This window comes from Aquarana catesbeiana, linkage group LG05 (assembly GCF_042186555.1).
Source record: "Aquarana catesbeiana isolate 2022-GZ linkage group LG05, ASM4218655v1, whole genome shotgun sequence".
Classification (NCBI taxonomy): domain Eukaryota; kingdom Metazoa; phylum Chordata; class Amphibia; order Anura; family Ranidae; genus Aquarana; species Aquarana catesbeiana.
In genome coordinates this window covers 579,734,785-579,760,878 of record NC_133328.1, presented here as the reverse complement: position 1 = coordinate 579,760,878, position 26,094 = coordinate 579,734,785, and the positions used below count along the sequence as shown (strand labels likewise).

The 26,094-nt window shown below is 43.3% G+C and overlaps 1 protein-coding gene across 3 annotated transcripts in view; it reads right to left on the bottom strand.

Annotated features, from left to right (window-relative positions):
* Positions 1 to 22,019, bottom strand: part of GRHL2 (grainyhead like transcription factor 2) — a 137,249-nt gene extending 115,230 nt beyond the window's left edge. The window contains exon 1 of one of the 3 annotated variants that reach the window (XM_073632058.1): positions 21,595 to 22,019. In XM_073632058.1, coding sequence (XP_073488159.1) covers positions 21,595 to 21,614 — 20 coding nt within the window. In that variant the 5' untranslated portion in view covers positions 21,615 to 22,019. Of the gene's footprint in view, positions 1 to 19,584; positions 19,690 to 21,594 lie in introns of those variants that run through there. The other 2 variants (XM_073632056.1, XM_073632057.1) reach the window with 2 other exon arrangements.
* Between the last annotated feature and the right edge of the window lie 4,075 nt (positions 22,020 to 26,094).

Genomic DNA, 26,094 nt, shown 5'->3' with positions numbered 1-26,094 from the left:
GGCACATAATTGTGAAGTATAAGGAAAATGATAAATGGTTTTCTAATTTTTTTACAAATAAATATGTGAAAAGTGTTGCTTGCATTTTTCTATTTAGTCCCCCTGAGTCAATACTTTGTAGAACCTCCTTTCACTGCAATTACAGCTGCAAGTCTTTTTGGGGATGTCTCTACCAGCTTTGCACATCTAGAGAGTGAGATTTTTGCCCATTCTTCTTTGCAAAATAGCTCAAGCTCTGTCAGACTGGATGGAGAGCGTCTGTTAACAGCATTTTTCAAGTCTTGCCACAGATTCTCAATTGGATTTAAATCTGGACTTTGACTGGGCTATTCTAACACATGGATATGCTTTGATCTAAACCATTCCATTGTAGCTCTGGCTGTATTTTTAGGGTCGTTGTCCTGCTGGAAGGTGAAGGCTTTCTTTCAACAATGGCTTTCTTCTTGCCATTCTTCTATAAATGCTAGATTTGTGGAGTGTACGACTAATAGTTGTCCTGTGGACAGATTCTCCCACCTGAGCTGTGGATCTCTGCAGCTCCTCCAGAGTTACCATGGACCTCTTGGCTGCTTCTCTGAATAATGCTCTCCTTGCCCGGCCTGTCAGTTTAGGTGGATGGCCATGTCTTGGTAGGTTTGCAGTTGTGCCATACTCTTTCCATTTTCGGATGATGGATTCAACAGTGCTCTGTGAGATGTTCAAAGCTTGGAATATTTTTTTTTTAACCTAACCCTGCTTTAACCACTTCCCGCCCGCCCTATAGCGGATTGACGTCCGGGAAGTGGTTGTGTTATCCTGACTGGACGTCATATGACGTCCAGCAGGATAACATGCCGCAGCGCGCCCCCGGGGGCGCGCATCGCGGCGATCGGTGGAGCGGTGTGTCAGACTGTGTGTCCAGCGGAGGCTCTTTACCACGTAATCAGCCGTGTCCAATCACGGCTGATCGCGCTGTCAATAGGAAGAGCCGTTGATCGGCTCTTCCTCACTCGCGTCTGACAGACGCAAGTAGAGGAGAGCCGATCGGTGGCTCTCCTGGCAGGGGGGGTCTGCGCTGATTGTTTATCAGCGCAGCCCCCCCTCAGATCACCCCACTGGACTACCAGGGATGCCACTAGGACCACCAGGGAAGGGGCAACGTGGATGGCCAGGTATGTACCCCATGGCCATCCACATGTGCCCAATCTGTGCCAATCAGTGCCCACAAATGGGCACTGATTGGCACTATTATATCCATGATCTGCCCAGCAATGCCCAGATCTGCCCAGCAATGCTTTTTTCAGTGCCACCTGTCCTTGCCCATCTGTGCCAACTGTCATTGCCCATCGGTGCCACCTGTCAGTGCCCATCTGTGCCCATCTGTGCCCATCAGTGCCCACCTATAAGTGCCCATCAGTGCCACACATCAGTGCCACACATAAGTACCCATCAGTGCCACCCATATATACCAGTCAATGCCACCTACGAGTGCCCATCAGTGCCGCCTATGTGTGCCCATCGGTGCCACCTATGAGTGCCCATCAGTGCCGCATACCAGTGCCACCTATCAGTGCTCATCAGTGCCACCTATCAGTGCCCATCAGTGCCGCCTATCAGTGCCCATCATCAGTGCCCGTTAGTGCCACCTCATCAGTGCCACCTCATTGGTGCCACCTCATCGGTGCCCATCAGTGCCGCCGTATCAGTGCCCATCAGTGCAGCCGTATCAGTGCCCATTATTGAAGGAGAAAGCGTACTTATTTACAAAAAAATTTAACAGAAACAAAGAAAAACTTGTTTTTTTTCGAAATTTTCGGTCTTTTTTTATTTGTTGCGCAAAAAATAAAAACCGCAGAGGTGATCAAATACCACCAAAAGAAAGCTCTATTTGTGGGAACAAAATGATAAAAAATGTGTTTGGGTACAGTGTAGCATGATCGCGCAATTGTCATTCAAATTGCAACAGCGCTGAAAGGTGAAAATTGGGCTGGGCGGGAAGGTGTCTAAGTGCCTGGTATTGAAGTGGTTAAACTTCTCTACAACTTTATCCCTGACCTGTCTGGTGTGTTCCTTGGCCTTTATGATTCTGTTCGTTCACTGGGGTTCTCTAACAAAACTCTGAGGGCTTCAGAGAGCAGCTGTATTTATACTGAGATTAAATTACACACAGGTGGACTCTATTTACTAATTAGGTGACTTCTGAAGGCAATTGGTTCCACTCGATTTTAGTTAGGGGTATCAGAGTAAAGGGGGGATGAAAACAAAGGTACGCCACACTTTTCACATATTTATTTGTAAAAAAATTGGAAAACCATTTATCATTTTCCTTCCACTTCACAATTATGTGCCACTTTGTGTTGGTCTATCACATACAATCCCAATAAAATACATTTACGTTTTTGATTGTAACATGACAAAATGTGGAAAATTTCAAGGGGTGTGAATACTTTTTTAAGGCATTGTATTTCTGTTTTTTTTTTAAATCAGTTCCATCTAGACAGTAGCTGAACAGCAGCAACAGTTTCAATAGTAATAAATCACCAAGCATAGAGAAGTAACTTATACAGGTACATTGAAGCTGGCTGAGAGAGAAAAAACGACTATATAAACAATCCAAGCACTCATTTTACTTCAACAGATCAGTGTGCATATCTTAGCAGATAGTAAAAAAAGAGAAGAGAAACTGCTGCGCCAACCCAACAAACCAATAAAAGTGAAAATGAAATGTAGTGAAACAATAAGCAGCCAACACCAACAATTAGACAAATTGTGACAATAAATAAAGAAACAAAAAAGTGTAGCGCTATACTGTATCAGTTAGCAGCATCAAAAATGTGCTAGGGTGACGAACAGTGTATATCAAAAGTTATATTAGACCATATGCGAAAGTACAGTGAACCATTAAGAAATCTAATATTCCAAAAGGGACATCTGTTCACATATCAGCTATACTTTATCGGTTAACACCATCACAATGTGTCAGGATGACAAACAGTGTGTATCAACAATTGAATTAATATTTGACCTCATACAAGAGGATAGTACATCCGTGAGAAATCCAATATTCAAAAGAGGACCTCTGTTAGCATATCCTCTATAATAAAACAATGTGAATCAAATGTGCATCACACAAATTAAAAATCATACATAAGCATGTGTGGATAAGAGTAAATAATAAGTCTCTGAGGTGGGGACAGTTCATATAATCAAATGGAGACTTCTTGGAGCATAGGTATCTATCTCAAAATGACATTTGTTGCTGGATTCCTCCAGTGATCAGCCTGGTGTAATAATATAAAATGCCCTTACCGGACGCGGTGGACTCACAGGCCGTACAGCGGTGAGTCATACGAGCTTGAACCGTGTACCACGGTAGAGTTATAGTTGTTCCTGGTCCACCATCAGATGATCTTGATAGAAAACTCCAATCATAAACGGTCTCCCGGTTCGTCCTCCAACACTCACTTTGGTCTTCGACAATGTCCCTGTCCTGAATTGTCGAAGACCAAAGTGAGTGTTGGAGGACGAACCGGGAGACCGTTTATGATTGGAGTTTTCTATCAAGATCATCTGATGGTGGACCAGGAACAACTATAACTCTACCGTGGTACACGGTTCAAGCTCGTATGACTCACCGCTGTACGGCCTGTGAGTCCACCGCGTCCGGTAAGGGCATTTTATATTATTACACCAGGCTGATCACTGGAGGAATCCAGCAACAAATGTCATTTTGAGATAGATACCTATGCTCCAAGAAGTCTCCATTTGATTATATGAACTGTCCCCACCTCAGAGACTTATTATTTACTCTTATCCACACATGCTTATGTATGATTTTTAATTTGTGTGATGCACATTTGATTCACATTGTTTTATTATAGAGGATATGCTAACAGAGGTCCTCTTTTGAATATTGGATTTCTCACGGATGTACTATCCTCTTGTATGAGGTCAAATATTAATTCAATTGTTGATACACACTGTTTGTCATCCTGACACATTGTGATGGTGTTAACCGATAAAGTATAGCTGATATGTGAACAGATGTCCCTTTTGGAATATTAGATTTCTTAATGGTTCACTGTACTTTCGCATATGGTCTAATATAACTTTTGATATACACTGTTCGTCACCCTAGCACATTTTTGATGCTGCTAACTGATACAGTATAGCGCTACACTTTTTTGTTTCTTTATCTTAGCAGATACCCCAGGGTAAGTGTTATCACAAAGGACACAATAGGTATTGGCTAGGGGTGGTGAGGGCTTGACAGTATTAAGTTGAATAAGGTCTACAGCATCAATGCCGATAGACAATGGGGCCAGACATTTCACTGACAGCGTGTATTAAACTATTCACATCTATGCACTGCATCAGTAAGGCAGGCCATAGACAGTGCAAATTTCTTTCCTGCAACCCCATATGGGCTGACTGACCCTATCCCCTCCTACAAGTTTCTATTTGCCAGTAGGACTGTCCATCATACTGATGTTCTATTGGGAAACTGTGGGACTAGCCATGAATACTACTAGAAAAATGTAATTTTGAGATAAACTCAAAGCATATCTTAACCCAAAAAACGTATATATGATTTTATTTATTTATTTATTTCAGGTACTTATATAGCGCCGTCAATTTACGCAGCGCTTTACATATTAATAATTAATTAATATTAATTTTACATACATATATATATATATATATATATATATATATATATATATATATATATATATATATATTGTACATTCACATCAAATATGTAATATATTGCAGATTATCAGTTCTTTCGCTCACTTTTAGCATTCAATTTTGCAACAAATCAATTTGTGTGAAAACCACACATACAAAATTTGTTAATTTGAGAACATTTTCTGTAATGTTCAAATTTTCTCATCACTGCGGTCAAAGACAAATGTCATTTTGACCCCTCAAACCGATAGAAAATTTAACATTTAAAATAAAGATTTTGAACAAAATTCTTTTAGTGTATGGCCTGTCCTTACAGCGGAGTTCCAACCACACATATGATTTTTTTTTTTTTTTAAATCATTCTCTTTCTATCTAATGTTGACTTAACAATCGTTATTCTCGTAAATAGCGCCGCTTTCATTACTATTTTATAATAAAAGTTACCTTATATTATTAGTGCTTGGGTATTCCCATCTTAGGTGTGGGCAGGTGAAGCCCACAAGCATACACTTCCTGGATACGGTGCTGCTGTATAAGCAGCATGCACCGCCGTCCTCACGCATGCGCCGTATGTACGGCGCAGAGCCGTACACTTCTGATGTTGCCATCAGAACGGGCGTCGTCGTCGGAAGTGCCCGCCCTCCGTTGTGATGGCAATGAAGCCCTCGGCGCTACCCAGTGACTCCTGGCAAATGATGACAGACATCTCCCAGGAGCACTAGCGAGCACGGGGGCCAAGAGAAATGACGTCAGGCGCCTTGGAAGGGAAAAGGCAGATTACGAGGGACACCCAAGCAACAGATCCGGAAAAGGTGAGTAAAAAAAAAAATTTCCAAAGGTTGTTCTTTGTATTTAATGCAGCTGAATAATGTAAAACTTGTTTTATGACTGGAACTCCACTTTAAGTGGCTACACTTATGCCCCGTACACACGGTCGGATTTTCCGACGAAAAATGTGTGATAGGACCTTGTTGTCGGAAATTCCGACCGTGTGTAGGCTCCATCACACATTTTCCATCGGATTTTTAGACACACAAAATTTGAGAGCAGGATATAAAATTTTCCGACAACAAAAACCGTTGTCGGAAATTCCGATCGTGTGTACACAAATCCAACGGACAAAGTGCCACGCATGCTCAGAATAAATAAGAGATGAAAGCTATTGGCCACCCCGTTTATAGTCCCGAAGTACGTGTTTTACGTCACCGCGTTTAGAACAATCGGATTTTCCGACAACTTTGTGTGACCGTGTGTATGCAAGACAAGTTTGAGCCAACATCTGTCGGAAAAAATCCATGGATTTTGTTGTCGGAATATCCGAACAAAGTCCGACCGTGTGTACGGGGCATTTACTCCTCCACTGTATCTATGGAGCCAGCCATGGTGGTCACCTAAACAGGGCTTATCATGGATAACATATTTTTATCTTCTGTTCAGCTCACTAAAAGTGACAAGGACACTTAAAGTCATTGTAAAGCTTCATTTTTTCTTAAAATAAATAACAAACATGTTATACTTACCTCCTCTGTGCAAGGGTTTTGCACAGAGCGGCCCCCGATCCTCCTTTTCTGGGGTCCCTCAGCTGCGCTCCTGGCTCCTCCTCTTCTCAAGTGCCCCCACGGAGAGCTGCATTCCATGGGGGCACTCGTGCAGGTGCGCTCCTCAGTCGGCCCCGCCCCCCGTGTCACTGGATTTGATTGACAGCAGTGGGAGCCATTGGCTCCTGCTGCTATCAATCTATCCAATGAGGACCCGAGACAGCAGCTGGAACTGCTGTGCTCCTCTCTGTCGCTGGAACGATCGGGTTCAGGTAAGAAAAAAGGGGGGGGGTCTGGGGGCTGCTGCAGCACAAAACGTAAAACCGTTAATTTCTGGCAAGATCTGCATGCATTTTGTATACTTGCTGAAATGTTTTTATCCTGAAACAAAAAAACGAATACAGACACGACATCTAAGAATTGATAAACTGGATTATATAAAATTTTTGTTCTTAACCACTTGCCGACCATGCTTTAGCTAAATGACGGCTACAGCACGGCCAGACAGTTCTGTAGTTGTACAGTTGTATGATGCCCTTCTGTGATTGCTCCCGCTGTGGCATGTGGGTGGTGCGCTCTGTGATTGCTGTGTCATTAGCACACAGCTGATCACATAGCAGGTTAAAGGGCCAATCACAGCGGCCTTTTACAATGTGATCAGCTAATTAGTGTTTACCAGTATTTCCTCATCAGTGTCACCTATCAGTGCTGCCTATCAGTGCCTATCAGTACCACCTATTAGTGCCCATCAGTGCCACCTATCAATGCCCATCAGTGCCACCTATCAGGGCAACCTCATCAGTGCCCATCAGTGCAGCCTATTGGTGCCACCTATCAGTGCCCATCAGTGCCCAACAGTACCTCCTATCAGTGCCCTATCAGTGCCACCTATCTGTGCCCTTCAGTGCCGCCTATCAGTGCCCTTCAGTGCCGCCTATCAATGCTCATCAGTGCTACCTATCAGTGCCTCCTCATAAGTGCCCATCAGTGAAGGAGAAAATTACCTGTTTGCAAAATGTTATACAAAACTATGAAAAACTTTTTTTTTTCCAAATTTTCAGTCTTTTTTTGTTTTTTTTTTTAGCAAAAATTAAAAATCCCAGTGATGGTTAAATACCACCAAAAGAAAGCTATATTTGTGTGAAAAAAATGCAAAAAATTTCATTTGGATACAGTGTAGCATGACTGCGCAATTGCCATTCAAAGTTCAACAGCGCTGAAAGGTGAAAACTGGCCTGGGCAGGAAGGGGTAAAAGTGCCCAGTAGGCAAGTGGTTAAGGTTAGTTATGTTTTATAGAGACCACTCATCCTGACTCATCATTGTGCAGGGCCCCTCTGCTGTTCTTTCCTTTGTCACAGCCGCTGCAAAATTCCCAGTGAATCCAGGTATGTGGGGAGCATGTGATCTCCTCCCATGATGATGCAACGCCCTGGCCTAGCAGACAATTTCAAGGCTCGGACACTGTCACATGATAGAAAGGGTGACATCATAATTCATAACCCTTGTATAAGCTCCAATAACATTTGACAAGGCAGAGTGACAGAGTCTCTTTAAAGCAGTGTTCCCCCCTAAAACAAAAAATTAAAAGCCAGCAGCTACACATACTGCAGCTGCTGGCTTTTACCAATAGGACACTTACCTGTCCTGGAGTCCAGCGATGTCGGCACCGCAGCTGATGTTTCCATCAGCTGTCAGCTGCTGCCGCCGCCATTGTAGATAAGGGTACCCGGCAGTGTAGCCTTACGGCTTCACGCCGGGAATGCTATTGCACATGTGCAAGGCCCTACTCCTCTCTCCTATTGGCCCAGTGACAGGGAGAGTTGGAGGGAGGAGGAGGGAGCCCTGCGATGTTGTCACGGGCCACAGCCCGGACTCCCGGAAGTGGGAACAGGATACCTGTCAAAGACAGGTATCCTGTACCCCCCCCTCCAAAAGGTGCCAATTGTGGCACCAGAGGGGGAGAGGAGACAAATGTCCGGAAGTTCCACTTTTGGGTGGAACTCCGCTTTAAGGTACAATCAGGAACCTCTCGGTCCCTTCATTGGCGGGAGAGCTGTGTTTTAAGACACCTAGGTCTTACAAGACAATTACTGCGCATGCACAGGGTAGAAAAACCCCTTCAGGATCCATTGCTAAGTAGGGTTGTCCCGATACCACTTTTTTAAGACCAAGTACAAGTACCAACACTTTTTTTTAAAGTACTCGCCGATACCGAATACCAATACTTTTTTAATGTCATGTGACAGTGGCACTAATATGCAGCACTGATGACTCATCAGTAATCAGTAGTTTTTATTCAATTATTTTTTACAATTTTATTTTTTACAATTTTTTTTTTAATAATGATTTTTACAATTTTTTTTTTTACAATGCTTTCTTTTATATGGGGGGGGGGAGGCGGGGAGTGGACGATGTAAGTGTGTTTTTTATTTTATGTTTTATTAATTTTACAATTTAACCTTTTCAATATTTATTTGTTACAATTCTTCTTCTTTTTTTATTTTTATTAGCCCTGTTGGGGGGTGGCTTTGGTGAGATATCAGGGGTCCTAACAGACCCCTGACATCTCCCTTTTGAGACAGGGAAAGGGACTGAGGACACAGATTCCCCAGTCCCTTTCTCTGTAGCCTCAGCTGCACTGAAGATGAATGAACAGGAGGTAGCGGTTCCTCTCCATTCATATACTGAAGCATCGTAAACACAGTTTTCGACGCTCAGTGACAGTTATGAATGAACAGAGTCAGTGATCACTGACTCTGTGCATTCGGAAAAGGAAGGAGGCGGTAAATGACATATTTACCGGCTCCTTCCTCTGCTCTCCATCCTGACAGATCGAGGACATAGGGGGCGGAGGAGCACATAGGGGGACCGAGGAGCACGGAGGGGGACTGGAGGAGAATATGGGGGACAGCCAGGGATGATCGATGCGGCGGTGAGAGGAGTTACAATCACCAATCTCCCTGTATAGATTTCAATAAAGCAACTGAAAGCCGTGGGAGGGAGAGGAGGAGAAGTGGCTGTCAGCTGCTTTATTGACATCTATACAGGGAGATCGGTGATTGTAACTCCTCCCACCGCCGCATCGATCACCCCTGACCGACCAGGTATCAGATTAAGCATTGGAGCATTTGCCCGAGTACAAGTACTCAGGCAAATGCTCGGTATCAGCACCTATACTAGTATCGGTATCGGGACAACCCTACTATTAACCCATACTAAGTGCACATCGGAGTCAATGCGGCCAATATCAAGCTCCACCAGCTCTTATGCTTACTGAAGATTCACAATGCCTCCGCAAGATGTTTCTAGAGGCATCTTCCATTCCTGTTCCTAGTCCATTCCAGATATACTACAGTTTCCAGGGTTAACCCTTATTATATAGAAAACATGCTTATTTATTAGATTGTAAGCTCTAATGAACAGGGCTCTCTGATTGCTCCTGTATTGAATTGTATTGTAATTGTACTGTCTGCCCTCATGCTGTAAAGCGCTGCGCAAACTGTTGGCACTATATAAATCCTGTATAATAATAATAATTTACACATGATACAATCCAGCCATTTTATCCATGCAAAGAGGCTCCACCTTATAAATTCACAAGCAATACCAGAAAAAAAACTTCTTTAAAAAAAATCACTTTGATATACATTATTTGCACCTAAACTGGGTACACACGATATGCCAAAAAGACGCCTAAAATGCTTCTATGAAAAGGGTTTATTTACTAACATAGCACTTCTCACCCTGTGAGGTCTTCTCTTCAAACATCCAATCATATTTTGGGCCCATCCACGCCATTTGCATTGGGTGGCCCAGTCCCAATGCAAAGACAATGGGGGAAACTGGAGCACTCAGAATTTGGTGCAGCTGTAGTAACCAATCAGCTTCTAACTTCAGCTTGTTCAATTAAAGCGGGGGTCCACCAAAAAAAAAAAAATATTAAAAGCCAGCAGCTACAAATACTGCAGCTGCTGACTTTTAATACATGGCCACTTACCTGTCCCAGGGTCCAGCGATGTCGGCAGGGGACGCCGAGAGCCCGCTCGGTTCTCTGCAGCTGCCGCCACCATCCTAGGTGAGGGAATCAGGAAGTGAAGCGTTGCGGCTTCACTTCCCGGTTCCCTACTGCGCATGCGCGAGTCGCGCTGCGCGTCCCAAGTGGTCCCCGCTCTCTCCTGGGAGCTGTGTGTTCCCAGGAGACAGCGCGGTGGGGACGGGAAGAGGCATAGACTCCCATGGGAGTCTATGCCGGAAGTGGGTGCAAATACCTGTCTTAGACAGGTATCTGCACCCCCCTCCCCCCTGAAAGGTGCCAAATGTGACACCGGAGGGGGGGAGGGTTCAGAAAAGAGGAAGTTCCATTTTTGTGTGGAACTCCGCTTTAAGCTTTGCCAATAAAACCTAAAAGCTGATTGGTTACTATGCAGAGTTGCACCACATTCTGTGTGCACCAGTTTTAGTAAATCAATTCCAATGTGCCTTGTTTCCTATAGTATTTCAGCACAGCTGGTTGTGACACAAACCACTGCATCCCACACCAGTGTGGTAAATAGAACTTAATGATAATTTAAAAATGTTCTAACAAAAGGAATAATTAAAAAAGTAACATTACAATGCTCCAAGAGTGCTGATTTGGCACTGTGGGGTTGATTTATTAAAACTGGAGAGTGCAAAATCTGGTACGTCTGTGCATGGTAGCCAATCAGCTTCTAAGGGCCCTTTCACACTGCTCTGTATTATTATTATTATTATTATTATACAGGATTTATAGAGCGCCAACAGTTGGCACAGCGCTTTATAACATGAGGGCAGACAGTACAATTACAATACAATTCAAAACAGAAGGAATCAGAGGGCCCTGTAGCAAAATCTTGCTTAATTTTGCTGTATCAGATGTGTTTCCTGTGCGTTTCTCGTGCATTTTTGTGTTGCCTGCACCTGTGAAAAACGAACATGTGACTCAAAAATGCGCCAAAAAAGCAAATTGCGGTGCGTTTTTACCGTGATTTTACCACAATTTCCAATCATTTCAGTGGTAAGCTGCGTTTTTTGGTGCGGTTTTCAGAACAGCACCAAAGATGCAGCATGCAGGACTTTTCAAAACGCACCGCACCCACAGCGCAGTGGTGCGATGCGGGAGCCACAGCGATTTCTCAGCGGGTTCGCGCATCGCATCTGAATTGCAGGCAGTTCACACTGCTCTCTGCGAACCGTTGCGGGTGTCAATATAAAGTTAATGATACCTCCAAATAGGTTCACAGAACGCAGTGTGAACTGTGGAATCGAATGGAATCGGATCGCATGGGTCTGAACACCTATGCAATCGATTCCAGTGCGGACAAAAAAAAAGGGTCCTGCACCATTTTTGGTGCTAATGCAAACTGTATGGCTGAATTCGCATTGCATAGACATCGCATAGGATGTGCACAGGCATGTGGTGCAAATCACATGCGATGTCTATGAACCCAGCCTTAAAGGGAAACATTTGTTTTTCTTGCAAGGTAAAAACGCAGGAAAAACATATCAGTGTGAAAGGGGCCTTACTTCAGCTTATTCAATTAAGCTTTGACAGAAAAAACTGGAAGCTGATTGGTTTCTATGCAGAGCTGCACCAGATTTTGGACTCTCCAGTTTTAGTAAATCAACCCCAATGCACTCCCATTTCACACCAGCAGCCAAGTTATCGATGTGGATGCTGGTGTGTAAATCAGCCCTTAAAGTGAATGTAAACCCTCTCCTATACCCAGTGAAGTGAACAGCCTCAGATGATACATAGATACAGATGATACAGAGATGAAACAAATCTCCCTACATAAGTTTTACATGTATATCTGCTGTCTTCAGCTTTATATACTGTTTAGAATGTTCAGATCCTGTTAGAATTTTCACTTCCTCACTCTGCACCATGAGAGAAGTTTTGGATTACACTGGGAGACAGCTGATTGGAGGGAAGGCACACACCCCCCTCCAGATAGGCGGAGACTTTCAGACCTGTCCTGTGAGTAGAGCAGCTTTCTGCTAATCTATTTATAGCACCCACCCTGACAAAATTCAGGCTGGTTTTATCACATGTGTCCGTGAACTTGTCAGAAGTTATCATGCTGATAACAGATGAACAGAGCAGCAGAAAGCCACAGGACTTAGTGCTTTGAAGAGAGATAAGAAAACACTACAGATATATGTGCCCAGCTCAAATTTCATGAATCAGGTTTACATCCACTTTAACCACTTCAGCCCTGGAAGATTTTACCCCCTTTCTGACCAGAGCACTTTTTGCGATTCAGCACTGCATCGCTTTAACTGACAATTGCCCGGTTGTGCGACGTTGCACCCAAACAAAATTGACATCCTTTTTTTCCCACAAATAGAGCTTTCTTTACGTGGTTTTTGATCACCTCTGCGTTTTTAATTTTTTGCTCTATAAACAAAAGAAGAGCAACAATTTTGAAAAAAACGCAAAATTTTTTAATTTTTGCTATAATAAATATCTCGCAAAAATATATAAAATAACAATTTTTTTCTTCAGTTTAGGCCGATATGTATTCTTCTACATATTTTTGGTAAAAAAAATTGCGATAAGCGTATATTGATTGGTTTGCTCAAAAGTTATACAAAATAGGGGATAGTTTTATGGCATTTTTATTAGTAATTTTTTTTTATTAGTAATGTCGGCGATCTGCGATTTTTATCGGGACTGCAACATTATGGCGGACACATCGGACATTTTTTACACTATTTTGGGACCATTGTCATTTATACAGCCGATCAGTGCTATAAAAATGCATTGATTACTGTGTAAATGACACTGGCAGTGAAGGGGTTAACCACTAGGGGGTGATGAAGGGTTTAAGTGTGTCCTAGGGAGTGATTCTAACTGTGGGGGGGATGGGCTTCAACACACATGACAGCGATCACTGCTCTCGATGACAGAGAGCAGTGATCTCTGTCATGACACAAGCCAGAATGGGGAAATACCTTGTTTACAAAAGCATCTCCCCGTTCTACCTCTCCGTGACACGATCGCGGGCACCCGGCGAACATCGAGTCCGCAGTGCCGCTTCTTAAAGAGGACGTACCTGTATGCCCTTTTGCCCACCAGTGGCATTCTGCCGACGTAAATCGTTGTGCCCTGGTCGGCAAGGGGTTAGGGAATATAGTAAAACTTCGGATTGCAAGCATAATTTGTTCCAGAAACATGCTTGTAATCCAAAGCACTTGTATATCAAAGTAAATTTCCCCATAAGAAATAATGGAAACTCAGATGATTCGTTCCACAACCATTTATTCATAAATCCTTCCGTTTTTAGTCCATATAAAAAGATTATAGCAATGTGATAGGTTATGTAACCATAAAATGTCCATTCACAAATGTCAGCCTCCACAAGGGGATTAGAAGCAAAATCCAGCAGGAGCTCCAGAGTATAAAAGAGAAGAGAGGCGCCTCTAAGTGTAGCAATATGATTTCATTTAATGAAGGTACAACATTTAGGAACTCCCATGGTTGATGATTAAAACAGGCACATCTAAGTATGTAGGCATCCGTGGTAAAGCTGTCCACATAGGTCATCTGCTCACCGGGAAGACTACCCTGCAGTGGAGTGATGGAACTGCTCGTGGTGCGCAGTGTGGAAGGGATGACGTTGATGGCGGTGCGGGGGAAGGTCTATGTGGACAGCTTTACCCCGGATGCCTGCAAATAGGCATCCGGGGCAAATAGATTGTGCCCTTTGCAGGTGCAGTTGCTCTAGATTTGTTCATATACTGTTTGTTTGAGTCCTATTCTGCATCCACAGAACGTCTATACTTATTATCATGGTGGCTGCATTTGCTGACTTCACTTTACAAAGAATACCCAAATGAAGGGAAGCTCTGCTGACTTCCATCATCCCATCCCGTGCAAGCAAAAATTATGTTTTTGTTTTGATTTTTGATTTTCCTTGCATGTTATTGGGTATTCTTTGTAAAGTGAAGTCGGCAAATGCAGTCACCATGGTAATAAGTATAGAAACATTGGATGGAGAATAGGACTCCAACAAACAGTATATGAACAAATCTAGACCAATTCACGGTCACTAAAATTGTAGTATGTTTTGTAAGACTCAATAATTGCCTTGCACAGTATGTGGGAGTAAAAGTAAGTTTAATAGTTACAAAGATAAACACTGATGAACAATAAATATTTTATTTGGCAGAGGTTGCTGCCTTGTAATACAGAGTACTGTAGGTGTTTCATAAGATTTAGAGACAAGTCAGAATGTGTAACGGAAGTGACGTTATGTCTCCGCCATCTTGCTACACCCCGCACTCGCCCACAGTAAGGATAGAGTGGAAAGGGGCAAGCGGACATCTTCTTACACCCACCTTAATTTTGCATTGTACACTTATTTTTAACTGTAAACTGAGGTTATATAGTGAAATACAGTACTTAGAACTCTGTTTGATTGTTTAGATGTTGAATTTTAAAAGCAACGGCAAGCCTTCTGATCTCACAGGTTTGCTAATCTGACAGAAGTTCGCTGCTTTTAAAATTCAACATCTAAACTGTCAGACGGTGTTCTAAGTACTGTATTTCACTATATAGCCTCAGTTTACAGTTAAAAAGTGTAAAATGCAAAACTCTGGTGGGTGTAACAAGATGTCCGCTTTCCCCCTTCTCAGTGTATCCTTACTGTGGGTGAGTGCGGGGTGTAGCAAGATGGCGGTGACGAAAAGTCACTTCCGTTACACATTCTGACGGGTCGCCAAATCTGACGAAACACAGGCATGGAGTTTGTATGTTCTCTCTTGGTTTTGGGGTGTCCTGATTTCTCCCACTATACACAAACATGCTGGTAGCTAAACAGATCTCTGTCTTAAGCTGGGCATAGAGTGTGATTTTCTGGGCATAGAGTGTGATTTTCTTTCCAGCAATCGCAGGTTGCAGAAAAGTAAATCGCTTGATACTCCCATCAACACAGTCAGTGTGTTGATGGGGGAATCCCTCCCGTGAAGCAAATGTGTTCTTCTGGTGGGGCTGGGGGGGGGGGGGGGGGGGGACAGGAAGCCATCCCTGCCGGGAGATTAGGTAGGTGCCAGTTTAGAATTTTTATGAGTGTAGGGATATTTAAGTAGGCCTAGCTGGAAGGCCTGTTTGTTTTGATTTGTGTGGGCTGGTAGTGGCTCAGAGTTAGCAGCTGGTGAGAGAAAGAGAGAAAGGGAGAGGGAAGGTGGAGCTGCCTGGGGTGTGTTAAGGAGCCCTGACCAATCCCCAACCTGGATAGGCAGGGGGTAGACCTCCTTTAATACCTAGAGTCAGCGCAGCTGGGGAGGAGTTGTCGGGTGGAAGAGCTGAGGATGTCGTACTAGTCTGTCAGGGCCTTTGAGGGATGTCCCCAGTCTGGGGGGGTGACCTTGGGCCTGGGGCTTGGGTGCAGGGTGGAGCCCTCCAGGAAATCAGGGAGGCTCTGAACAGGAGGAGCAAGAGAGGACAGCAGGAGCTAGTACTGCCGGGGAAGTCTTCAGGAGGGATCTACTGGTTGCAGCCAGGAGGGCCATTGAGTGACATGCACAGTCAGGAGGACTGGTGAGGCATGCCTGAGAAAATTGTGTGCGCTCTGGAATGGGTGCAGAGCCAGCAGTATGGACTGTGATGTTATGGGCAGTGAAGTCGGGCAGCTGCAGCCAGGGGGACTGGCAGGGCCTGAAGAGGACTGACTGGGAGCGGTAGTCCACCTTTAGGACTTTCTATTTTCCTGCTACACCATAGGGTGCCTGCGGTCCCCGCCTGCAAAAGAGCAAGTTACTGGGTCCCGGCTAAGTTAGTGTCGGGCCTAAAAATGTGTTAGCTGCTCCTGGGAGCTAAGAGTTGTGCAGAAGGAAGAGAGAGAGGAGTCTGGAGAAGTGTCGTGTACATAGTTGTCCCAATTGATTGCTATACAATCCACCCATTGAGTAATATACAATCTACCAATTGTTTATTATAAAATTCCATTGGGCATCCCATATTTCCTTTACCCCATCCAAGTTAATTCCCTCAATAAAATCACCAAAAACAAGCACATGGACTGTTTTCTGCCTGAGAGTGACTGAGGAGTGAACTCCGGGCTGGGCAGGGTGACAGGTGGACCACATCACTTAGCAGCCCCTACGGGGGTACAGCTAAAATGATTACATGCAAAATTCAACATTATATAGTTGTACCCAAGTCGATCTATGGATTGATTTGGGTACAATTAGCCGCACTCATAAATGGTTCGCATCTCGGCCAGTCCCTACTGAACTGGCTGAGATTCGAACCATCTATGGCCGGCTTTAATGTACACATAGTGATGGCATAAAGGGCACTCCATCTGGCTGTCCTCTCCAACATGGTTGGCTGGACGTTGGTAGTGTTACCTTCGTCAACCAAAAATTTTTCGTCAAAGTTTTCATCAGGGGCTTTTTTACAGTGACCAAAACAAAGCGAAAATTACTGCACATTTTCTTCCACTGACGAAAGCTATGAGGAAAATCAAATCCGTTTTCGTTAACGAACGAAAACAGGACGAAAATGTGAGGCAGGGATGCTTACCCTTGTGAACTAACTTCCGGTTTTCACGGAGCTCCGCCTGCTTCCGCAATCGGCTCCCAGCAACCTGAGAGTGAAAGCAGCCCTGTGCATTACAGGCCAGCCAGGCCTCCCGAGTCCTGACGAGACTGAGTATGTCCCACTCCCAAGTCCTGACTCACGAGGCGACCACCAGGCGCCCAGAGCAGACTGTGAGTGTGTAGAACACTACAATTACAGTAGGCCTGAGGCCTCCCCTCAGACCACCGTCCTTCCAGAACACTGTGTGTGCATTACAGTCCTCCTCTGACCACTGGCAGTGGCATCCAGGGCACTGTGCATTACAGGCCATCCCTCAGATCATCATCCAGCACTGTGCAACATTACAGGCCTCCTCTGACCAGTGACCACTGACAGTGCACTGCATGGTGGCACTGGCATCATCACAATCATGCAAAGAGTTTGTTTTGTTTTTTTGTATTTTTTGTTATTTTTATGTTACCCTTTTGTCAGAAAAGCAATATTTTTGAAGAAACGGTTTTACTTAAATAAGAAGTTATATAACGACTAAATCTGTGTCTGTAGTGCATGTTCAAACCTTAATACCATAAATAATAACATATTCGATTTTTCACTCCAGCAGTAGTATATAATGAGTTTGGAAATTGTAGAGAAATGCTTAAATAATGCATTAAAGTTAACTTACACCCATTCGATTTTAGGCGACTAAAATGAGTTTTAGTCTACTAAAATGTACTGGAGATTTAGTCGACTAAATACGACTAGAACTCAAACACTTGCAGAAGACTAAAATGGGACTAAAACTAAAATGCAATTTTAGTCCTTATGCCACGTACACACGATCGGATTTTCCGACAACAAATGTTGGATGTGAGCTTGTTGGCGGAAAGTCCAACCGCGTGTATGCTCCATCGAATATTTGTTGTCGGAATTTCCGCCAAAAAATGTTGGCAAGCAGGTTCTCAAATTTTCCGCCAACAAATTTTTGTTGGCGGAAAGTCCGATCGTGTTTACACAAGTCCGTCGCACAAAAGTCCACGCATGCTCAGAATCAAGTACGAGCTGGAAGCGCTCAGTCTTGTAAAACTAGCGTTCGTAATGGAGATATCACATGACTATTGAACTTCCTTTTTATCAGCTCGCCGCTTGTACGTCACTACGTTCGTAATTGTTGGCCAACATTTGTGTGACCGTGTGTAGGCAAGACAAGTTGGAGCCAACAACATTCGAACATAATTCCACGGTTTTGTTATCCGATCGTGTGTATGGGGCATAAGACTAAGACTGAAACTAAATTTAAATGTGTTGCCAAAATCAACACTGGTCATTGGAAGAGAAAATTTGAATAAACCCCCCCTCATAAGCTGATGCCAACTTCTTCCTCTTTACCTCCACAACCACCTTTCTTTCTTCATTAACAAGCTTACAGATCTATAGGCCACTCTGCAGCATCTTGTGAACCAGGGACTGCTGTGTATGGTGAAACATTCTATGGAAGTTACAGAGAATGTAACTGTACATGAAATACAGGTATTGAATTATTTTCCAAAGACCCTGCATGCAACTACTATGGAAACTCTTTAATGTTAGTTTTATGAAGATAGTAGAAGACACTTGTTGTCATCTATCAGCAACTGTAGAGAAAAAAAAACATCCTAGTGATAATGTGAAGATGTATCTATTAGGGGTGGTGTCAGCAGGACTAGGAAACAGCGTAAAGATGATGACCGCAGACATTCAATTATATTCTCCTAATCCAGCCTTTTTTGGCCATTTCAAGTGACAATTCAATGTCTGCAGAACAAATCTTGGCAAGTCACTATTGTTTTTTGTGACACTGGGACCAATGGTGTCACTAGGGTTGGTCTCACCTGGTGCGGTAAAATCAGATGACACCCCCCATCCCCCCCATTGGGCTCTCTCCTGTCTAGTGAGTTGAGGGGGTGTCCCCTGGTTTTACTGCACCAGGGCCGGCAGCGCATGGTCACGGTGTGCAGCCCGAACTGGCCCCTGTAAATGATGAGGTTGGCGCAGGCGTGCCGATCTGTGGGCTGTCATGGATGGGGGTGTCACCCCTGTGGCGGGTGTCCCCAGGGCTTGGTCTGACTGGAACCATCTGTGTGCAGCCCCTTTTCCTTCTCTATTGTCTTAAACAGAATAGTCAACACATGTCAAAAATCTTTAGCTGGCATGTACATATCTGACCATTCTCCGCTATCTATGGCAAGCTTTAGACTACCCACAGACATTAGGTAGTGTGACAACAACACATTCTGACATAAGCACGCCTGTGTGCATGAGTATGCTCTGTAAAAATATCCCTGGCCCCAACATTTTGCCAGGGGAACTATAGAAACTGCATGGGAACATCCATATTGGATGATCAATTATACACCAAAGTTTGATTGGCCAAGACGTGACTAGAAAAATCAGATGTACAATTGTTTCTCAATTTGTCCATTATCGGCTATCAGGCAAGAATTCAAGCAGGCCTTAACAAAACATTCAGGCCCTTGACCCCTGTTCACTGAATAGACACATCTATTCTATTATTACATGTGCTTATGAGTAAGTACTGCTTAGTGTCAGGCCACATCAATGCACCTCCACTTTACCAGCAGATATGTACAGAAAACTGGGTAAAACTTTAGAACCCATCACTGAGGACACAGACTGTAGTGCCATGATGGGATCAGATACACTGAGTATGTTTTAAGTGGTCATCTGTAATATCTGACATTATCTATGTACAGTAACTTTTAAATTTACCAAGCCTTTCCCCTTCAGATTCAAACAGTGAAAAGACAGGGGGTTCCCGTGTATTTTACCTGCACCATGTCATGCTCAAGATGTAGATCTGAGAGTAAACTTGCCCAAGCTTGCTGCTGGGAATCAACATATCGGCTCCATCTATGCTGAAGCCTGCAGCGTTTTATAGCTGCTCTGGGTGGACCCATTAATACAATCTCTGGATTAAAGCCAATTGTATGTTTTGGGGAAGTGTCCTTCACCTCGCTTTACATAGCGTAGGACATCATGAGGTTGTTTTGTTTTGTTGATCTGATTAACAGGAAGAATTGTTTGGACACGGCTGGAATTCTGAGTCACTGTCCGCTCTCTTCTATTGTCCATGGTGCATTCTTGGTGCCAAGAACAATAGCTAATGAGGGCATGATGAGACAATCCCAACAGCAGATGAAGGACAGGGCTCAGGAGATTGAATGTCTTGACTTGTCTTTGGAGTTTTCAGTCGCTCTGCCTGGGGCACAGAATCGTTTGTAGAAATTTTAATGACCCAACCTAGGTATGGATGACAAGGCAAGCCTCCGATACTGCACAGGTCATACACAAAATATGAACTTTTCCTGAAAACGCCACACTGGCCCTACTAAAAAGGATGTGTGAAATACTTTCACAGTGCACCACATCTATTCAGCAAGTGTTTCTTACCAATTATGTCTCTTTGGTAGCAGTTAACATTCTAAATAAATATTGGAATGATCAGCATTCCCTAGGTGAACGTCAAGTGCTCTTGTGTAGTAAATTTGCCAATATCGGCAAAATGCATGACCATAATTTCTACACAATCCCTTAAGAATAAATAAAATGACAAACCTTTTTTTTTTTTTCTATTATGTACGAGGGTTCTTTAAAAAGTTTCCGCATTTTTATAACCAAGTTATAGATTTAAACTTTTTGAAGACCCTCTCGTATATTACTTGCCAAAATATTTACTTAATAATTCATATAAGTTGATGAGACAGGAGAACCATGTGAATTTGGTGGAAGTACCTCTGGCAGGACCATGTAGACCAAATAGTTATTCCTCATCTCTCCATCTGTGGAACTACAAGTTCAAGCACGCCTTCCCATATATAAGCTGTCGGACCTCAGTGACAGAAATTTCATTGCAGCTGCAAAATCGCAAGCTGAATATTTCTGTGGTGTACCATCTATGCACAGTCTGAAGCTAATGTAATTCTATTATCAAACATATGGCACAGCGGTAAAATAATAGTCAGAAATAGAATACATAATCAAATGCATTTCTGTGGAATAATCCACATTATAACACACCAGCACACTAATTTAACTGAATGCAAAATGAAAAAAAAAAATAAAAATAAAATAAAAATGTATTAATAATAAACATAAGCATATTAATTATTAAAAAGTTGAAAAGTTTTATAAACTCAGTGCAAATAAATAAAATTCACAAGCATATGGCGTATAAGTGCAATTCATGTTTTTGTAAAAAAAGAAGATGCGATTATATATGAAATAACTAGAAAAGGTGAAATAAAATAAAATCTTGTATGTAGCAGAGTGGGGGGTCATTGACAGTACAGCTTGCAGTTCAAGAATGCTAGTAATCTTAATTGTTTTTTTTTTTTTTGTTTTTTTTTGTTTTTTTTTTCTCTCCGCGGCCCACCTGAGCCCACCCGCCCTATGCACCCCCAGTGCTGCTCAAGATCCCATCCCAAAAGATGGCCGTTTTGTGCAGCAGAAGAAAAAGCCTTTTGTTGCATGAACACAAAAGCCAATCTCTCTCTTTGCCTTGCCAGGCCCTTTCCCAGCAGTGCACACCGTCCCAGCGGCCTCCGGAAAGCTCTCCAGGTAGAAACAGTCCAGGTCAAACTCGCGCAGTCAGAGACACCGAAAACTTTCTCAAAAGGCAAATATTCCAGAAAAAAGTTTCTGATCGGGGGAGCTGCAGGGGGTCAGCAGGCTCAGGCTCCCTGCAGATCAGGTCCTACAACACAGAGGAATGAGGGAAAAAAAAAAACTTTCCCAGCTTGTGACTGCCACAAGATCCCAAAACCTGTATGATCACTTACTTGTCCGTCTCCTGTGACATGTTTGATCCAATGAACTCTCCCTTTATCTTCTCTCTAGCTCTCTGGTGGAACTGGACTTTCAAGTCTGTGCAGGTAAAGGTGTGTGGAAAGGAAAGAGATGGCAGAACAAGAGCTACTGGTAATTCTACTTTTTTTTTTTTTTCCTTCCACCCCTTCCCCCCCCTCCTTGTTTTTTTTTTTTTTTTTCTTTCTCTTTCCCAGCCCAGCTAACAGGTAAGAGACAGGTAAAGACACTCCCCCAGCTCGCCCTTCCCATTCTCCACCTATTTTCTGCAGTCTATCAGGCTAGCACTGAGCCTTCCACTCTACTGTATAGCCGTGACATGGGACTGACAGGGGTACGCCTGTGTACAAACATTTTTACACAGATAGAATTATTTAATCTGGCCAAGCAGAGAGCGATAATAACAATGCATAGAGTGCGGCAATCCACAGCCCATTTTAAGGTGGTCTGGTCACAGAAAGAATTCATTTTTTTTTGCTCAATAAGATTAATAAATATAATATACAGTAACAATAACAATGTATACTACTATATTATAAAATATACAAATTATTGTATAGTATATATCATAATACATGTCTATATACGGAATATATATATATATATATATATATATATATATATATATATATATACACAGTATACTATATTACCAAAAGTATTGGGACACCTGCCTTTACACACACATGAACTTTAATGGCATCCCATTCTTAGTCTGTAGGGTTCAATGTTGGGTTGGCCCATCCTTTGCAGCTATAACAGCTTCAACTCTTCTGGGAAGGCTGTCTACAAGGTTTGGGAGTGTGTCTATGGGAATGTTTCACCATTCTTCCAGTAGCCCATTTGTGAGGTCAGGCACTGACGTGGACAAGAAGGCCTGGCTCGCAGTCTCCGCTCTAATTCATCCCAAAGGTGTTCTATCGGGTTTAGGTCAGGCTTCTGTGCAGGCCAATCAAGTTTCTCCACCCCAAACTCGCTCATTAATGTCTTTATGGACCTTGCTTTGTGCACTGGTCCATACCAACTCTTAAAATGGACTTCCACCCAAAAGTGGAACTTCCGCTCATTTGTCTCCTCTCCCCCTCCGGTGCCACAATTGGCACCTTTCGGGGGGGACAGGATACCTGTCTTTGACAGGTATCCTGTTCCCACTTCCGGGAGTGCAGGCCGAAGCCCGTGACATCACCGTGGGGCTCCCTCCTCCTTCTCTCCCTGTCACCGGGCCAGTAGGAGAGAGGAACAGGGCTTTGCGCATGCATGGTAGGGTTCCCGGCGTGAAGCCATAAGTCTACACTGCTGGGTACCCTTACCTGCAATGGCGACGGCAGCACCTGACAGCTGATGGAAACATAAGCTGCGGTCCTGACATCGTTGGACTCCATGACAGGTAAGTGTCCTATTGATAAAAGCCAGCAGCTGCAGTATATGTAGCTACTGCTTTTATTTTTTTTTTGGGGGGGGGCGGAACACTGCTTTAAGGTGTCAGCATACCAAGAAATTTTGGACAATTTAATGCTCCCAACTTTCTGGGAGCAGTTTGGGGATGGCCCCTTCCTGTTCCAACATGACTGCGCACCAGTGCACAAAACAAGGTACATAAAGACATGGACGAGTGAGTTTGGGGAAAAGGAACTTGACTGGCCTGCACAGAGTCCTGACCTCAACCCGATAAAACACCTTTGGGATGAATTAGAGCGCAAACTGCGAGCCAGGCCTTCTCGTCCAACATCAGTGCCTGACCTCACAATCGCACTTCTGGAAGAATGGTCAAACATTCTAATAGACACACTCCTAAACCTTGTGGAAGGCCTTCCCAGAGGAGCTGAAGCTGTTATAGCTGCAAAGGGTGGGCCAACTCAGTATTGAACCCTACGGACGAAGACTGGAATGCCATTAAAGATCATGTGTGTGTAAAGGCAGATGTCCCAATACTTTTGACAATAAAGTATATATATATATATATATATATATATATATATATATATATATTTATCTCACAAAAGTGAGTACACCCCTCACATTTTTGTAAATATTTTATTATATCTTTTTCATGTGACACTATCTGAACCAAATATGTTTATCTTGGTCTCATCAGACCACAGGACATGGTTCCAGTAATCCATGTCCTTAGTCTGCTTGTCTTCAGCAAACTGTTTGTGAACTTTCTTGTGCATCATCTTTAGAAGAGGCTTCCTTCTGGGACGACAGCCATGCAGACCAATTTAATGCAGAGTGCGGCATATGGTCTGAGCACTGACAGACTGACCTCCACCCCCCACCCCTACACCCTCTAAAGCAATGCTGGCAGCACTCATACGTCTATTTCCCAAAAACAACCTCTGGATATGACACTGAGCACGTGCACTCAACTTGTTTGGTCGACCATAGCGAGGCCTGTTCTGAGTGGAACCTGTCCTGTTAAACCACTGCATGGTCTTGGCCACTGTGCTGCAGCTCAGTTTCAGGGTCTTGGCAATCTTCTTATAGCCTAGGCCAGTGATGGCGAACCTTGGCACCCCAGATGTTTTTGAACAACATTTCCCATGATGCTCATGCACTCTGCAGTGTAGATGAGCATTATGGGAAATGTAGTTCCAAAACATCTGGGGTGCCAAGGTTCGCCATCACTGGCCTAGGTCATCTTTATGTAGAGCAGTAATTCTTTTTTTCAGATCCTCAGAGAGTTCTTTGCCATGAGGTGCCATGTTGAACTTCCAGTGACCAGTATGAGAGAGTGAGAGTGATAACACCAAATTTAACACACCTGCTCCCCATTCACACCTGAGACCTTGTAACACTAACGAGTCACATGACACCGGGGAGGGAAAATGGCTAATTGGACCCAATTTGGACATTTTCACTTAGGGGTGTACTCACTTTTGTTGCCAGTGGTTTAGACATTAATGGCTGTGTGTTGAGTTATTTTGAGGGGACAGCAAATTTACACTGTTATACAAGCTGTACACTCACTACTTTACATTGTAGCAAAGTGTCATTTCTTCAGTGTTGTCACATGAAAAAATATAATAAAATATTTACAAAAATGTGAGGGTATACTCACTTTTGTAGGATACTATATATTCTTTGTGGCTATTAAAAAATAAAATTAATTACTAAATAACATTCATTGCACCAGTACTTCAGCTTTAAAGTACCAGTTACAAACCATGAGAGAGAGGAAGATACATGTGCTTCCTACATATTCGTATTCACAAATTGGAAGAAAAAAGAGTATCAAAAATTCTGTTCATAAGATCGAGATATCCAAAAAAGGGAAACATCAAGAAGTGAAAAATTATGTATTTTACAGTATAATAATTTTCAGCATCAACCGTGAAGAATCAGTTATTGGAGCTAGGAATTGTAGTAGTAGCTGGGTATAAGGAGATAACTAAACCTAGAACCAAGAAACTTAGTACATGGTCCCACAAGGAGCCATAAACAGTAAGAGAAGAATAGAAGGAGAAAGGGATCACATAGGTAGTAGATCACAATCCTCATTAATGGACATCCACTGAGAATGATTTTCTGTCATGTTGGGCAGTCAGTCTTGCCTGATATTTGTTAGTTAATCTGTCATTTTTGTACATTTGATGAGTTTGTCAAATTTTTTTCAGGTCAGACAGAAAAAGTTTTGTCTATAAAGCTGACAATAGGTGCCTGAGGTTAGTCGATCTGACTGTCCTTGGTCTTCTGTGTTGGCCAGTGTATCCCCAAATACCTACAGCTGCAACCGGTAATCATTTGTATTGAGTAGGAGATGGCTTAGGAAACAGTGGCCATTTGCCCCGTGGGACATACTAATAGGAAATTTGAGCAGGTGTCCTTAAGTAGAGATACTTTGCTTTTTTGACATTGGACATAGAGCAGGACATCATATAACTACAAGCTCCCCATTCAGATCTATGATCACAGTGTTAGGCAAAATGAAGTCCTCCAGCACCAACTTTCTTTGTGGCCCTGTAATGTCATGTGTCTGAATGCCGAGAGTGTATGGTCAGCTTTAGGAACACCCACCTTTCACCATGCCCACTTCTCCTCTATATTTATGGAGAGAGCCAAGGTTGTCACACAGGAAAACATGTCCGCCTTGGTTCATCTCAATTACATGCTGGATTGATGGGGAAAGAAGAAAGATGAGGTTTCTTGTGCCCTCTTTTCAGCTCACAGGAAGTGACAAGGACTCGGCATTTCTAAAAAAAAACAACACGAGATCAAAATGATATTTTTGCTTAAAGATACATCTAGAAGAATGTTACAGGGACGGATTTAAGGTGCAGCGCATTTCTCTGCAGCCCACCTTCCCGAGGTGCTCCACTGATTGATGACAGGCAGGAAACAACCAGTACTCAGGAAATAGAATGGTCACATGGCGACTGCTGTACTCTGGATACTAAAGAAAACCCTGCAGAGGGCTGACGTGTCCTCTGCAATGTCCTCTGTAATTAGTAGCCATCTTGGGGAAGCCCTGTGCC